The sequence below is a fragment of the Sturnira hondurensis genome, unplaced genomic scaffold (genome assembly GCF_014824575.4).
Source record: "Sturnira hondurensis isolate 20B ecotype Veracruz unplaced genomic scaffold, ASM1482457v3 Scaffold0004136, whole genome shotgun sequence".
NCBI classification, from domain to species: Eukaryota; Metazoa; Chordata; class Mammalia; order Chiroptera; family Phyllostomidae; genus Sturnira; species Sturnira hondurensis.
This window is the reverse complement of record NW_028076767.1, coordinates 9,366,763-9,383,392: the sequence shown is the minus strand read 5'-3', so window position 1 is coordinate 9,383,392 and position 16,630 is coordinate 9,366,763. Positions and strand designations below refer to the sequence as shown.

Sequence of the window (16,630 nt, the reverse complement as noted above, 5' to 3'; positions counted from 1 at the left end):
TTAGATGAAATGTTCTATAAGTGTTAAATGGATCTCATCTAATGTGATATTTAAGGCCATTATGTCTTTATTAATTTTTTATCTGGATGATCTATCCATTGATGTGAGTAGGGTACTAAAATCCCCTACTATTTTTGTATTACTGTGGATTCCTCTCTTTACATCTACTAATAATTGCTTTATATATTTAGGTGTTCGTATGTTGGATTCATAAATATTTATAATTATTATAACCTCTTCTTGGATTGACCCCTTTATAATTATGTAATGTCCTTCTTTGACATGTTTTACCTTTTTTTGTTTTAAAGTCTATTTTGTCTGTTGTAATTATTGCTATTCTAGCTTTCTTTTAATTTCTGTTTGCGTGGAATATCTTTTTCCATCTCTTCACTTTCAGTCTGTATGGCTTTCCATTTGAAGTGAGTCTCTCATAAGCAGTGTATAGGTAGGTTATGTTTTTTAATCCATTAAGCCACCCGATGTCTTTTTTTGGAGCTTTTAATACAATTACACTTAGAATAATTATTGATAAGCATGTATTTATTGCCATTTTGTTCATTGTTTTTAGGCTGTTTTAATAGTTCTCTCTGTTCCTTTCTTTTGCTCTCTTCCATGTGGTTTGCTGCTTTTGTTTAGTGCTTTATTTAGTTTCCTTCCTCTTTGTTCTTTGCATATCTTTTGTAGAGTTTTGGTTTGTGGTCACCATGAGGTTTTCTGTACATCATTTGTTTTCTATAGCCATCTATTTTAATCTTTTAGGTAAAGTTCAAATACAGTCTCTAAGGACTACATTTTTACCCTCTCCTTCATGATTTATGTTACTGATGGCATATTTTAGATCTTTTTTTGTTGTGTATCTCCTGACTACTTATTGCAGTTTGAGTTGAGCTTGATAGTTTTTTCTTTTAACCTTCATAGTAGCTTTTTAAATCAGATTTGCTGTATTTATTGAATATTTAGCTTTACCTGTGAGGTTTTTTCCTCTCTCATATATTCTTATTTCTGGTTATGGCCTTTCCTTTTCTATTTATACAAGACCTTTTAACATTTCTTGTAAAGCTGGTTTAATAGTGATGAAGTCCTTAAAGTTTTTCTTGTCTAGGACAGAACAGGTATTTTAATAGAGATGCATGTAATAGCTCTTACGTGTTAAAGAGAGAGAAATTTTTTTCCCTATAGAATGTGCAGATGTCTTTCAACAAGGAACATGAAAAAAATGCATACTTGAGGTCTGAGATAATATCCCTTCATGAAGCATCAGAAAAGGCACAGGTAAGAGTTCTCATTTCTCTAGTTTTTAGGTATTATTTAATTTTGTTCAATTAAGGAACCAAGAACCAAGATTAACCCTGAAGATACACATTCATGCCATTACCACCATCCAAAGTTTAGTTTTTGTAAGATCTACTTCATCTATGAAATACTATCAAATTGACTGCCTTTCTCATTTACCTCTCCAAATTCCTGTGTGTGAGAGATACACTGCCAGATCACTAGTTCACACTTGGTTTGCTTTCTGCTTTTTTCCTTGAATGGTATATGCCTTTCTTTTCCCCTATTCACTTATAAGCAGTTTAACATCAAAGGCTGTATCTTAAGTCTAAGTCTTTGTGTCTTCTATAGCAAATAGCATAGTAGGAACTTAATAAACGCGTGCAGGATTTTGGCAGTGTGTGTCATCATTTTCTATGGGATTGTAGTTCCCAAATTTAACTGATGTTTTACGCACATGCATATGTATGGAGAGGAGTAATCGAATATGCAGGCAAACAAGTTACTTCTTGTAGGGCCCTATGAGATAATCACTTAAAAGAACTTTGGTTAGGACAATTTGGCTACTTTAATGTTGGGATCATAGTGTTGCTGTGCTTTCTTTATGACAAATACAAAAAATAAATTTGTTTATAAAATATATAATAATAATAACTATCATTATTGCTATACTGATAGTAACGTTTAACTTAACCCATTTTATATTCCAGGCACAATTCTAAGCACCTTATATTACTAACATTGTAATCCTCGCAATAGCACTATTATAGAAACTATTATTCTCATTTTGAAGATAAGATCTTTAATATACAGAAAGGTTTAATAATAACTAATAAATGACAGAGTCAAAATTTGAGCTCAGGCAATACAGCTCCAAAGAAAATTAGCCCTTCCTTCCTTTCCTCAATCCTCACCCAAGGACATGTTTATTGATTTTAGAGAGAGGAGAAAGAGCAGGGAGAGAGAGAAACAGTGATATGAGAGAAAAACATCAGTTGTCTACTGCTAGTATGAGCCCTGACCAGAAATCGAACCTGCAACCTTTTGTGGTATATGGGACGACGACACTCCAACCAACTGAGCCACTCAGCCAGGGAAACATTAGCTCTTTCTTTACAAGGAGTGAGAGTTCTCCTCTGCCTCACCCTCCAGTAGTCCTTGGTGAATAGTTTGTACGTCTGATTATAACTTCAAAATGTCCCTGCATGTGTTTCTAACTACTATACATAACCACTTACACTTTCCAGATAATCGTTCATTTATCTTTCCTTTCTTGTTACTATTTTTGAGGGTCTCTTCCTAGTGCTTTTTCAGTCATTTACTGCTATCCCTGAAAAACTTGTTCAATAAAACATAACTATTTGCCAAATATACTTTGATTAAAGATATTTGATTATTAAGATAAATATTTTCCACAGGAGTACAAATCTCAAAATAGCAAAAGGACAAGAGAAGTATAAACTAACTACATGTGTGGTTAATCTGTTGCACAGAAGATTGTTTTATTTTGGAAGATTAATCTTGTAAAATGACACAATTATCTGCAGTTTGCTTTTTATGAATACATACTTGGTGATGAATGAGCTTAAATATTGTGATGTTAGCTAAGGAACTCTGATTCTCATCCAGTTTTTGAAATGGATTTCTGTAATATTGGCCAGACTTCTACATGTAAATTCCATTCTTTAAATGTCTTGCTCTATTTGACCTGTGTTCAAAATTGTAAAGAACAAAAGATCAGTAAACTGTCAAATGTTTTGGTTGTTGACTCCAAATATTTGAAAGTATTTTATAATTTAATGTAATATCAGTGGGGAATAGGTTTGGTAACTTCAGTTTGCATATTGAATGAAATACCATGTAGTCATCAAAAATAATGGCCTACAGGTAAATGTAATTACTTGTTGGAGAGATCTATGACGTGCTGTGTATGTTGTCTCAGGGTTTGAATGGCCAGCTGACTAGAAAGCATGCAGAGCTGAGCAGCGTGTTTCAGACCATTAAAGTGGAAAATGCCAAAATTATTGCTGACCATTAAGCCGTTCTGCAGGTGTTCATTTAACACCAATTTCTGGTAGAGTTAGCAGGTAACCTCCTTGCTAAGAGATCAGGAAATGTGCATAGCCAACTGGATACATAAAATATTTTAACAATTCATTCCAAGAATTTATTGACTTTTTTTATTACTGGTTTTCGGGTTTCACCAGAGGGGACAGTTGGCCTTAGACTTTCTTAATGATTTCTTCTCAAATATCATTACCTCATGAAAAGTAATCACCTGCCCAATTATTTATAGAATCATGGAGAACGCTTATGACTGACCGTAAAGTACTTACTTCTCCGCAAACAACTGTGCTTTCCCATTGTGCTTATGCCATTCCCTCTGCGGAGAATGGACTTGATATCATCTTCAGTTCTTTGAATTCTCTTTGTTCTTTAAGACTCACTTTCATTAGGAAGCTTGGTCACTTCAACCAGAAGGGATCAGCTTTCTCTTTCATCTTATGTGCCTGGATCACTAAGTAGACTATAATCATTACAACAGCTCTAATCTTTTTGGAGTATACTAACCATATACCAAGAATTATGCAAAGGATTTCACATATATGGCCTCCTTCAATTCTGGCAGTCATGGTATACTGCTGGGTGAAGCCCAGGCCAGCATCACGAGTCAGGACTATTTATTGTCCCCAATTTAACAGATGAGGAAAATGAGATTTAAAAAGCTAACTTGCCAGAAGTTATCTAGCTAGTAAGGGTTAGAGCTGGATTTAAACCTAGGTCTGACTCCAAAGCCAGTGTTTTCACTTATACGTTTTGCTTCCAATGTTATATTATTGTTCTTTTCTGCATTGGATAGTAGTAATTTATGTGCATAGCTCATCTTCTGTATAACATTGTGAATTTCATAGAAGAAAGGGCATTGTCTTATGTCTTTGTTATTTCCCAGAGCGCCAGGCATATTCTGCACATAATGAGTACTTAATAAATATTTTTATTAACTTAGCAAACACTTAGTGTCTGCTTGGGTGTGGTGCTAGATCCAGCCAGGATCATAGTGGTGAACAAGACAAAATCCTACTTGCATGGAGCTTACAAATTTAGTGAACTGAAAAATGTCACATGTGCATGTAACACCGTCACAAACATTTTATTATTTTTTTTATTTTTTAAAGATATTTTTAATATATATATATATATTTTAAGATTTTATTTATTTATCTTTAGAGTGGAAGGGAAGGAGAGAGGGAGAGAAATATCAATGTATGGTTACCTCTCATGTGTCCCCTGCTGAGAACTGGCCTGCAACCCAGGCATGTGCCCTGACCGGGAATCAAACCATGATCCTTTGGTTCACAGAACCGTGCTCAATCCACTGAGCTACACCAGCCAGAGCTGGTCACAAATATTTTAAAACTGGAATGTTAGCCAAGTGGGATTCCATTTCACCAAATGTGAAGGTATGAAGGTTTGCTTTGCAATCAAATAAGTGTTTGAAATGTGTTTACAAAGGTAATTGTTAATATGTACTGTATTCACAAAAGCCTTATAAATTATATGTAGAGAGGATTTGTATAAAAATGTTGTAGCCCTGGCTGGTGTAGCTCAGTGGATTGAGCGGGCCTGTGAAGCAAAAGATCATGGTTCAATTCCCAGGCAGGGCACATGCCTGGGTTGCAGGCCAGTTCCCAGCGGGGGACACAGAAAGGCAACCAGACATTGATACTTCTCTCCCTCTCTCCTTCTCTTCCCCTCTAAAAATAAATGAATAAAGTATTAAAAAAAATGTTGTTGTGATAATTCCAAATTGGTGAGCCAGAGAAGATTAATTCTGTCATAACAATGATAATAACAGCACCTGAGTGCAATTTCAGACAATCTCAAAAGAATTTACACCAAATTATTAAACATGATTTTCCCTGGAGAGTGGGATTATTTAGGGGGGGTGACAGCAACAAAAGGTTCTTTTTACTTTTTATATAAATTGATATTATTTTACTTAAAAAATCAAGTATATAGTATATATTATACTGAAATTTTAAAGTACCAAAGTTATTAATATGAATTTTTTATCTAAAATATCCTCATTTTAGGAGTTTTATGAAGTTTACAGCAAGCTGATCTAATGAATAATGAATAATGGATCTTGATTGTTGGCTAGTAGAGCTACAAAATGATAGACAGTAGGTAGAAAATAGGGGGAGGGCAAGAATAGTAGGGGAAATACAGGATCTAAAGAACTTGAGACACGTGGTCATAAACTAAGAGGGGGGAATGGTGAGGGAGGGGTGTGCCGGGTGGAAAGGAATGAAGGGGGGAATAGAACAACTGTAATGGTATAATCAATAAAATACATATATTAAAATTGTAAAAAAACAGGTTTTTATATATGCTTATAAAATTTACCTTCTTAAGGTATGTCAGTATCTTTGATCAGCTGTGATTAAAGCTCTGTCAAATGACCTTCTGGCTTCAGCACTGCATATTACCTCTAACACTCAGGTAGAGCAGAAGAAGATCACACACACATTTCAAGAACAGAACTTCCTGCTGGACGCAGCCCACGCCAGTATCGCCAGTCAGCTGCAGAATGTTCAGAATGAGAAAACTCAACTCCAGACACATCTGTAAGTAAACCGTGGGAAACTTCCTCTGCATCTTTTGGTCTTGTGTTTGTCTTCCTTATCTTAAATGAAAACATTTAATCCTGCTTTTGCCAGTCCAGCCACAAAAACACTGCCCTCAAGGAACCAGTTTTTTTAAAACATTGTGATAACTGCTCTCAGGCAAGGGATGTGTTCTGTAAGAACATTTTGTCTTTTTGTTAGAGAACTCTCATTTAGCTTTCATATCTCCCTGATCTCTTCCTATAGGGACCACTTAATCCTTGAGCATAACCAGTGTATCCAGAAAGCACAGGATGCTGAGAGGAGGACAGCAGTCCAGAAAGAGCTGCTAGAATCTACTATTGCAAGATTGCGAGGTGAATTGGAAGCATCATCGAAAGAGAAGACATCTCTGCTAGAAGAGAAGGAAAGACTTCAGAGAGAAGTAGGTAGAAGCAGACTTACATTCACTGCTGGTTGTGGTCATCTTGTTTTAAAATTGTATTTGAAGTGCAAAAGATAAGAAATGCAACCCAGATGCACTTTGTCAGAGTTGCCCATTAAAGAAATATTTAGGTGTCCAATTTATGTCTTTTAGCATGTAAAGTAGTTGGTGCCAAATAGTATATACCCTTATACAGCATTTAGTGGCTATTAACAAATAGTTCATACACATCCTCATGTTAGTTTGGGGGTCAGATTTTATTGATTTCTCCTAAAGAATGAAATAATGTAGACTAAGGGGGGAACAGCCCTGTCTTCCTCATTAGGGAGGAACTAGCAGAGTCTGACGTGCAGACGTGTCTTTCTAATTTCAGGGCTGTTTGTGAAGTCTGCTCTGCTTCAGAGACTCCCTGAGTGGCCCCTTTTCTGAGAGGATGTGCTATCTCTGCAGTGTAGGTATTAATTGGCATGCAGGGCATGTCTGCTATAGGAGATAGCCTGCCAGCCGCCTTAACACTGACCCATTTCTTTCTTTCCTCCCCCTCTCTTGGGCAGGTTAATAAAACAGAGAAAGAAACAGCACAAGAAAAATGCAATTTTGAAAAGGAATTAGCTAAAAACAAGGTATTCTATGTTTTCTTTCACTGTATTTTATTTTCTTCTGTATCAGCTTATCTTTATGACAAGCTGGGTTATTTTGGTGAACACCAATGCACGGGGGAGTGGAGAAGCCATGATGCTGGACCAGCTCAGAGCACAGCCGGCTCTGCAGCATAAGCCTCCTTAGGGGCACTGTTCGCTTACTGAGCATCTGGTGTTTACCACTGAGTCATCACTGCCTCTGGCCCTTCTGTTCACTGAGTAGTTCGCCAGGAATCCCCTGAGAGTGAGCTGATGGGCGTGTGGGAGGCAAAGGGATGTTGCTGACATTGCTGTTTTTTAAAGAAACGAATACAGGCTTCTTCAGTACCTTTTCTGGGTTCTAAAATAAGACTAGCCAGAGAAACAAATACAGCTCTTTTTTAAAAAATTTAATCTTTATTATATATTTTTCAGTTGCCATTTAGTACCCTTATATGCCCCTCCACCCAGCAATCACCACACTGTTGTCCATTCTTACCAAAGTAAAACAAAAAACCCATCTTTAAAACATTGCTGCTTGCATTTCAAAATTTGGAGAGAATTAAGGTTATGTATCAAACTTATCTAGAGAATGTATCTAGAGCATCAAGGAACATTAGCCTGCTCGGGCAGTCAGTTCAGGAAGACGGGCAACAGGTGTCAACACAGACATCACACCTGACAGTTTCTAGCCTCTGGCTTGAACCTTGGCTTTGGCATTTGTGTCACTATGTATATGCGAAATTTTAATTTAAGAATTGGGCACAGGAAAGAAAGCTAAATGCTTAGCCGACACTCAAATACCATTCACCAGGGGGTTGCTGCCCGCTGTGGTTTAGTCAATAATATTGAGAGAACTGAAATAGCCACCGTAAAACCGATTGAATCAAACTAAATTCTTGTAGTAAGGATTTTGCTGGTGTCAAATTTGGCCTCAAATATGCTTTCTGAAAATTGTAAAACTGGTGTCTACTATTAAATTCATGAATCCTTTTTTAGAAATGGTGAATGTTACATGGCTGATGCAAAAACAGTGCTATTCTGCTAGTCTGATTTCGGTGGCCTTAATGTGGGCTGAGCGTAAGATGATGGCACTGAGACACTCTTGCTCATTAGAGGAGTTGTATTAGGCCAGTGGTAATGCTTGCAGAGTCCCATTTTTGGGTCTAAATTAGTATTTTTAATATGTGTGTTCTTCATAAAGCTTTGGTTTTTTGAGGTCAGGTTTATTGACTTAAATTTTACATACAGTGAAATTTACCCTTTTTCGTGTTTGACCCAGCGAGTTTTGACAAATGCCTGCAAGCATGTAACTACCTCCACAATCAAAACATAGAGCATTTCTGTCGTTCCGGAAAGTTCCCTTCTGCTCTTTTATAATCAGCCTCCCCCCTCCACCCGGCAACATCCCCTGGCAGCCATTAATCTGTATTTCTGTTCCTGTGGCTGTCTTTTCCAGAGGATTACATAGGTGGAGTCATGCAATACAGTGCATTTTAAGTCTGGCTTCTTTTATTTAGCATAGAGCATTTGACTTTCATCCGTGTTGTTGTATTACAGTTGGTATTCCAATATATGGATATATTGTAGTTTCTTTGCCCGTTTGCCAAATGAAGGACATTTGGGGAGTTGCCTGTATAAATACATATGAACATATATTTTTATTTCTCTTGGGTAAATATCAGGAATTGGATTTCTGGTAAAATATGTTTGTCATACTAACAAACTACTCAACTGTTTTCTTAAGGATGTGTATCATCTTGCATCCCTACCAGGAATACAGGACTTGCCGTTTTCTCTATCTTCTCAGCAACACTTAGGATTGTCTGTTTTTCCTTTTAGCCATTATGGCATGTGGTAGTATATCATTGTGGCTGTAATTAGCATTTCTCCAGTGACTAATAGTATGGAGCATCTTTTCTAACTCCCACATATACACCACAATTTGTTTGTGTTAATGGACATTTGTATTGTGTCCATCTTTTGGCGGTGGTGAGTAGTGCTGCTATAAACGTGTGTATGTGTATTTGTTTGAGTACCTGTTTTCAGTTCTTTGGGATATATTCCAGGGGAGGAATTACTGGGCCACATGGAAAGTTAATGTATGGTTTAACTTTCCATACATTAGACTGTGTTCCATGGTGCTAACCATTTCATACTCCCACCAGCAATGTACAAAGATTCCAATTTCTCCACATCCTCATCAGCCCCTGTTATTTACTCTTATTTTTTATTTTTTAGAGGGGAAGGGAAAGAGAGAGACAGGGAGAGAAACATCAATGTAAGACAGAAATAACAATCAGTTGCCTCTTGTATACACCCTGACTGGGGACTGAACCCACAACCTAGACATGTGCCCTGACCGGGAATCGAACCTGTGACCTTTCGGTTTATAGGATGATGCTCCATCCTCATCGGCCAGGGCTATCATTTTTTGTTTTTTGATTATAGCTATCCTAGTGGGTACAAAAGTGGTATCTCACTGTGGTTTTGATTTGTGTTTCCCTAATGATAACAATGTTTATCATTTTTTTAATGTGCTTATTGGCCATTTGTGTATCTTCTTTGTATAAATGTCTGTTTAGATCCTTTGCTTGTTTTTAACTTGGGTTTTATGTCTTTTAATTGTTAAGTTGTAAGAGTTCTTTATACAAGAAGGGAACCCCCACCCACCACAAAAACATGAAATTATCTTGTGGAAAATTTAAATATCTTGTGGAGGGCAGGCCCCTTATAGTACAGGCTTCCTCCACTAGGTGAGGGTTCTAGGAAGCCATCTGGTCAGTGTACCAGCTGGTGTTGTTGTGAAAGGCTGTGTTCTGCACCAGTGAATTTTTTTTGAAGACTCTTTCAATGGTGTTTGCCCATTTCACAATGGGTGATTTATGAGTGCACCTGCCCACACCGCTCTGAGTGTTAAGCAGTTTTTGACCAAAACCATCATGAACCCCATGCTCACCCTCCCTATTCAAGCGACTCACCCTGAGTGACTTTGATGTTTCCCTGGATAAAAAGAGTCCTCGAGAGGAAATGTTCTGCTGATGCACAAGTGGTAAAACAATAAAATGGCAGAAATACTAAAAGGCATCAAAATCAATGAGTTCAGAACTTTTTGAGCAATAAAAAAATTTCAATAGGTATATTGCATCATATGGAGAGTACTTTAAAGGTGACTGAAGTTCAAACATGTGAGAATAAGTACACGTTTTCTATAAATAAATTCCAGATTTGGGGGGGTCTCCTTTGTATATTCTGGGTAGTAGACCTTGTCAGATATGATTTGCAGATATTTTCTCTCATTCTATGGATTGTCTTTTTAAAGTTTTAGATTTTTATGAAGTTTACTTTATCTGTTTTTCCCCTTTGGTTGCTTGTACTTTATCGATTTTTTAAAATTCTTTTATTGTATTTTTCCCCACTACCATTCAGTCCCTTTATATCTCCCTCCCCACCCTCTGCAATCACCACACTGTTGTCCTTGTCCATGAGGCCTTTTTCCTTTTTGCTTAATCCCTCCACCCACTACCCTAACCCCCCCTTAGTTGTCATCCTGCTCTCTATCTATGAATCTGTCCCAATTTTGCTTGTTTGTTCAATTTGTTCATTCAAGTCCATATATGAGTGAAATCATATGGTGTTTTTTCTTTCTCTGACAGCCTTATTTCACTTAGCTTAATATTCTCCAGGTCCATCCATACTGTCTCAAAGGGTAAAACTCTGTGTGTGTGTGTGTGTGTGTTTTATGGTCCAGTAGTATTCCATTGTATAAGAAAAAAAGGTAGCCAAGTTTCATTTCTCTGCATGTATCTGTCCAATTTTCCTAACACCATATATTGAATAAACTTTCTTTAGCCCCTTGTGTGTGCTTGCTTCCTCTGTCAAATATTAATTGATTATAAAGGTGGGGGTTTATTTCTGGGCTCCTTCTTCTGTTCTATTGAGCTATGTGTTTATTTTTATGCCACTACCATGCTGTTTTGATTACTATGGCGTTATAGTACAGTTTGATATTAGGTTGTGTGATTCCTCCAGTTTTGTTCTTCTTTCTCAGGATTGTTGTTGCTATGCAGGGCCTTTTGTGGTTACACACATAAAAATTTCAAATATTTGTTCTAGGTCTGTGCAATATGTCATAGGAATCTTGATAGGAATTATGTTGAATCTATACATTGTTTTGGGTAGCGTCAACATTTCTTTTAATTTAATCTTTATTGTTTTTTCCATTACCATTTAGTCCCTTTATATCCACCTCCCTCAACAATCACCAATGTTGTCCATGTCTATGAGTCCATTTTTCTTTTTAGCATAGACATTTTAATGATGTTGTTTTTTCCTATCTGTGAACACAGTATGTGCTTCCACTTATTTGCATCTTCCTCAGATTCTTCAGTGTCTTTTAAATTTCTGAGTACAGGTGATTTATATCCTTGTTAGGTTTATTCCTAGGTATTTATCTTTTTTGAAGCAATTGGGAATTGGGTTGTCTTCTTAATTTCCCTTTCTGATAATTCATTATTGGCATATAAAAATGAAACTGATTTCTGGATATTAACTTTATATCCTGCAACTTTGCTGAATTCATTTATCAGTTCTGGTAGTTTCTTGGTGGAATCTTTGGGGTTCTATATATCAGTATCAGTAAAGACAGTTTTACTTCTTCCTTTTCAATTTGAATGCCTTTTATTTCTTTTTCTTGTCTGTTTGCTATGGCTAGGACTTCAGAACTGTGTTGAATAAGAGAGGTGAAATTGGACATCCCTGTCTTATTCCTGATCTTAAGGGGAACGCTTGTAGTTTTTGCCCATTGAGTTTGATGCTGGGCGTGGGTTTGTCATATATGGCCTTTGTTATGTTTAGGTATGTTCTCTCTACTCCCACTTTGCTGAGTGTTTTTATCCTAAATGAGTGCTGGATTTTATCAAGTGCTTTTTCTGCATCTATTGATATGATCATGTGGTTTTCAGCCTTCATTTTGTTTAAGTGGTGAATCACATTTATTGATTTGACAGTGTTGTACTAACCTTGCATTCCTGGCATAAATCCCAATTAATCTTGATGTAAGATCTTTTTCATGTATTGGTGTATTCAATTTGCAAATATTTTGTTGAGGATTTTAGCATCTAGGTTCATCAGGTATTTGGACTATAATTTTCATTCTTTGTAGTGCCTTTATTTGGTTTTGGAATTAAGGTAATGCTAGTCTTATAAAATGACCTTGCAAGTCTTTCCTCCTCTTGTATTTTTGAAATAATTTGAGAAGGAGAGGTGTTAGTTCTTAGAATGTTTGTAAAATTTACCTGTGAACCAAACTGGTCCAGGGCTTTGTCTGTTGGGAGTTTTCTTAGTATGCTTCAGTTTCATCAGGTGTCATCTGTCTATTCAGATTCTCTGATTCTTCTGATTTAGTTGTGGAAAATCGTATATTGGTAGGAATTTATCCATTTCATCTATGTTCTCCAATTTGTTGGCATATATTTGTTAATAATATTTCCTTATGATCCTTTGTTTGGTGTCAGTTGTTATTTCTCCTCTTTCCTTTCTGATTTTATTTATTTGGGTCTTGTTCTTTTTTCCTTGATGAGTCAAGTTAAAGGTTTGCCATTCTTGTTTATCTTTTCAGAGAACCAATTCTTGAATTCATTGATCTTTTATATTTTTAGACTCGATTTTGTTTATTTCTGCTCTGATCTTTATTATTTCCTTCTATCTGCTCAGTTTGGGCTTTGTTTGTTCTTGTTCAAGTTACTTTGAGTGTAAAATTAGATTGTTTATTTGAACTTTTTCTTGTTACTTAAGATAGGCTTTGTAATGCTATGAATTTCCCTCTTAGGATTGCTTTCCCTGTGTCCCACAGATTTTTGGTTGCATTGTTCTCATTTTCATTTTTTTCAAGATATCTTTTAATTTCTTCCTTGCTCTTGTTGTTGACCCATTGTTCAGTAACCTGTTGTTTAGCTTCCATGTCTTTGTGTATTTTTCAGCATTCTTCTTGTGGTTGGTTTCTCAACTGATAGCATTGTGATCAGAGAATATGCTTGCTATGATTTCAATCTTAAATTTGTTGAGTCTTTTTTGTGTCCTAACATGTGGTCTATCCTAGAAAAAGTTCTGTGTGCACTTGGAAAGTATGTATGTATATTCTGCTGTTTTGGGATGAAATGTTCTGAAGATATGAATTAAATACATTTGATCTAATGTGTTGTTAAGGCCCACTGTCTCCTTGTTGATCTTCTGTCTGGAAGATCTATCCATTGAAATCAATGGGTGTTAAAATCCCAAATTAAGACTGTATTTATGTCGATCTCTCCCTTTATGTCCATCAAGATTTGCTTTACAGATTTAGGTGCTCCAATATTGGGTGCATACATGTTTACTAGGGTTATATCCTCATGTTGTATTATTCCCTTTATCATTGTGTAGTAACCTTCTTTGTCTCTTGCTATACCTGTGATTTTAAAGTCTATTTTGTCAGATATAAGTATTGCTTCCCCAGTTTTTATTCCCTTCCTATTTGCACAAAATATCTTTTTTCATCCCTTTACTTTTAGTCTGTGTGTATCTTTCAATCTGAGATGGGTCTGTTGGAGACAGCATATATATGGGTCTTGTTTTCTTACCCATTCAGCTACCCTGTGTCTTTTGGTTGTAGCATTAAAGCCATTTACTTTTAAGGTGATTATTGATAGATGAGTGTTTAGGGCCATATTATTGTTAGACTGTTTTCCTCTTTTTTTTCTTTCTCTTTCTCTTTTGTTCCTTCTTTTTCTTAAAGTAGGCCCTTTAACATTTGTTGCAGTACTAGTTTGTTGTTAATAAACTCTTCAGCTTTTTCTTGTCTGGGAAGCTCTTTATTTCTACTTTAATTTTAAATGCAGCCTTGCTGGGTTAAGTAGCCTGGATTGTAGGTCCTTGTTTTTCATCATCTTGAATATTTCATGCCAGTCCCTTCTGGCCTGAAATTTTTTTCTTTTTTTTTCTTTTTTAAAAAAAAAACTATTTTATTGTTGTTCAAGTACAGTTGTCTGCATTTACCCACTACCATTCCCTCCAACCCCAACCATGCCAATGAAATGTTTCTGTTGAGAAATCAGATGAGAGGCTAATTGGAGCTCCCTTGTAGGTAACTACCTGCTTTTCCCTTACAACTTTTAGAATTCTCTCCTTGTCTTTAAGCTTTGTAATTTTAATTATGTTGTGCCTTGGTGTAGGCCTCCTTGGCTCCATCTTGTTTGGAACTCTACACTTCCTGGTCTTCTGTGTCTTTTTCCTTCTCCAGATTACTGAAGTTTTTGGTCATTATTTCATCAGATAGGTTCTCGATTTTTTATTCACTTTCTTCTCCTTCTGGTATTCCCATGATTCAGATGTTATGCTTGTTATCCCAAAGGTTTTTCTTTTTTAAAAAATTTAGTTCTTGTTCAAGTACAGTTTTCTGTCTTGTATTCCCAGCCCTAGCCCCGCCCCCCAGTGCTCCCCACCTCCCTCCCATTTCCGCCCCCCACCTTAGTTATTGTCCATGTGTCCTTTATACTTGTTCATGTGAGTCTTAAACTCTCATTTTTTAAGAATTCCTTTTTCTTTCTGCTGCTTTGCTTGTTTTTTTCTACCTTGTCTTCCAAATTGTTGATTTGATCCTCTGCTTCATCTAACCTACTGTTTATTCCTTCCTGTGTATTATTCATTTCAGATACTGCATTTTTTAATTTCTGACTGGTCCTTGTTTATGGTTTCTATGTCTTTTTTCCTGGCATTGAGTATCTTTATAATAATTATTCTAAACTCTATATCTGATAAATTATTTGCTTACATTTCATTTTGTTCTTTTTGATAATTTTATTTTTCATTTGGGGTTTGTTTTTTGGTCTTCCCATTTTAGCTGCTTCTTTGTATTTGTTTCTACACATTAAGTAGATCTGCAAAGATTCTGGTACAGACCTTTATCAGACAATGTCTGTGACTGGCCCTGGGCAACTTCTTTGGAGCTTTTAATGATGCACAGCTTTTGGCTTCCTTGGCTGGGCTCTTTGTGTACAAAAAGAACAAGACTATACACCAAGGCTGGCTTTTACCAGTACTGGGCCCAGAGGAGTTTCAGCTAAAGACTCAGCTCTCGGAGATCCCCCTTCGCTATTAGGCTTAATGGTCCATATAGCATCCAGCTGTATTCAGCAGCCTGGACTAAGCATCACAGGGTGGTACATATAATTCCTGCACGTGAGGCTTGCTTCCCTTCAGGTTGATGCCACTTGGAGGGGTGTGCTATGCCTGAATAAAATGGCCTTTGCAGTATGGGAAATGACTCGGCACTGGGAGATTTCAGTGGTTGATCCTTCGTCTCTCTTCTCAGAGCCAACACCCAACTCTCCTCACATGTCTGTAGTCCACTCTGCCTTCCTTCTGCCAGTGTCCAAGGTAAGTGGTGGCAAACAAAATCTTGTGTATTGGCTCTTTAAGAGGCTCTGCATCTCTAGCTGTCTCTCCCTGGTGGACAGAAACCCCACTGCTTTTCAAAGGTTGATACAATCTGGGTTCCTTTTCTGGCTCTGGTGCTATAGGCTGAGGAGCCCAGCTTGGGGTTTAGATCCCACACTTCTCAGGGGGACCCTCTGGCAGCTGAAATATCCTTCCACAACTTCAGCTGCTGCCCGTGGGAGCTCAGCCAGCCCTCTTGTGCCTCCATACTCCCTACCAGTCTTGCCAGTCTTGCTAGTCTTGTTGTGGTGAAGTGGTTTCTTCTGTATGTCCTTGGTTATATGGCTTTCTCCAGCTAGTGTTCAGTTGTTTATTCAGGATGATTTTTGTATAATTTAGTTGCAATTCCAGTTTCATCCTGGGAGGAGGTTAGTGTGTCTTCCACCTACTCTGCCACCATCTTGAATCTCTAGGTGTCTGCACTTTAGGTTTAGGTATCACATGCGAGAAACTGTTTCCTAAGCCATGGTCATGAAGATTTACACCTGCTTTTCATTTAAGAATTTTATAGTTTTAGCCCTGACTGGTGTGGCTTAGTGGCTTGAGCACTGGACCACAAACCAAAGGGTCACCAGTTAAATTACCAGTCAGGGCACATGCCAGGCCCCCAGGATGGGGCAGGTGAGGGGCAACCACACATTGATATTTCTCTCCCTCTTTCTCTCTCCCTTCTTCTCTCTAAAAATAAATAAACTATTTTAAAAAGAAAAGAATTTTATAGTTTTACATATTATATTTAGGTCCATTTTGAGTTAATTTTATATATGGTATGAGGTAGTAGTCAATTTCGTTATTTTGCCTGTGGATATCCAGTTGTCTCAGCACTAATTTTTTTAAAGAAGGCAGTTTTCTTTTTATTTTTAAGAATTTATTTATTTACTTTTTAGAGAGGGGAAGGGAGGGAGAAAGAGAGGGAGAGAAGCAGCAGTATGCGAAATACATCTATTGGTGGCCTCTTACACATCCCCAACTGGAAAACCTGGGCTGCAACCCAGGCATGTCCTCTGACTTGGAAACCTGTGACATTTTCATTTGCAGGCCAGCACTCAATCCACTGAGCCACACCAGCCAGGGCTCAGCACTAACTTTTAACAAACTATTTTTTCCATTGAAAAAATTATATTTCCATTGAAAAAATCAATTAATTAATGGTAAAAAATCATAGATGTATGAGCTTATATCTAGACTTTCAATTCCATTACATCAATATACAT

At 37.0% G+C, this 16,630-nt stretch overlaps 1 protein-coding gene across 1 annotated transcript in view; it reads left to right on the top strand.

Annotated features, from left to right (window-relative positions):
* Positions 1-16,630, top strand: part of CCDC150 (coiled-coil domain containing 150) — a 74,821-nt gene that overhangs the window by 22,494 nt on the left and 35,697 nt on the right. The window contains exons 9-12 of the mRNA XM_037043717.1: positions 1,180-1,272; positions 5,776-5,900; positions 6,147-6,324; positions 6,879-6,947. Of these exons, the coding sequence (XP_036899612.1) occupies positions 1,180-1,272; positions 5,776-5,900; positions 6,147-6,324; positions 6,879-6,947 (465 nt within the window). The remainder of the gene's footprint in view (positions 1-1,179; positions 1,273-5,775; positions 5,901-6,146; positions 6,325-6,878; positions 6,948-16,630) is intronic.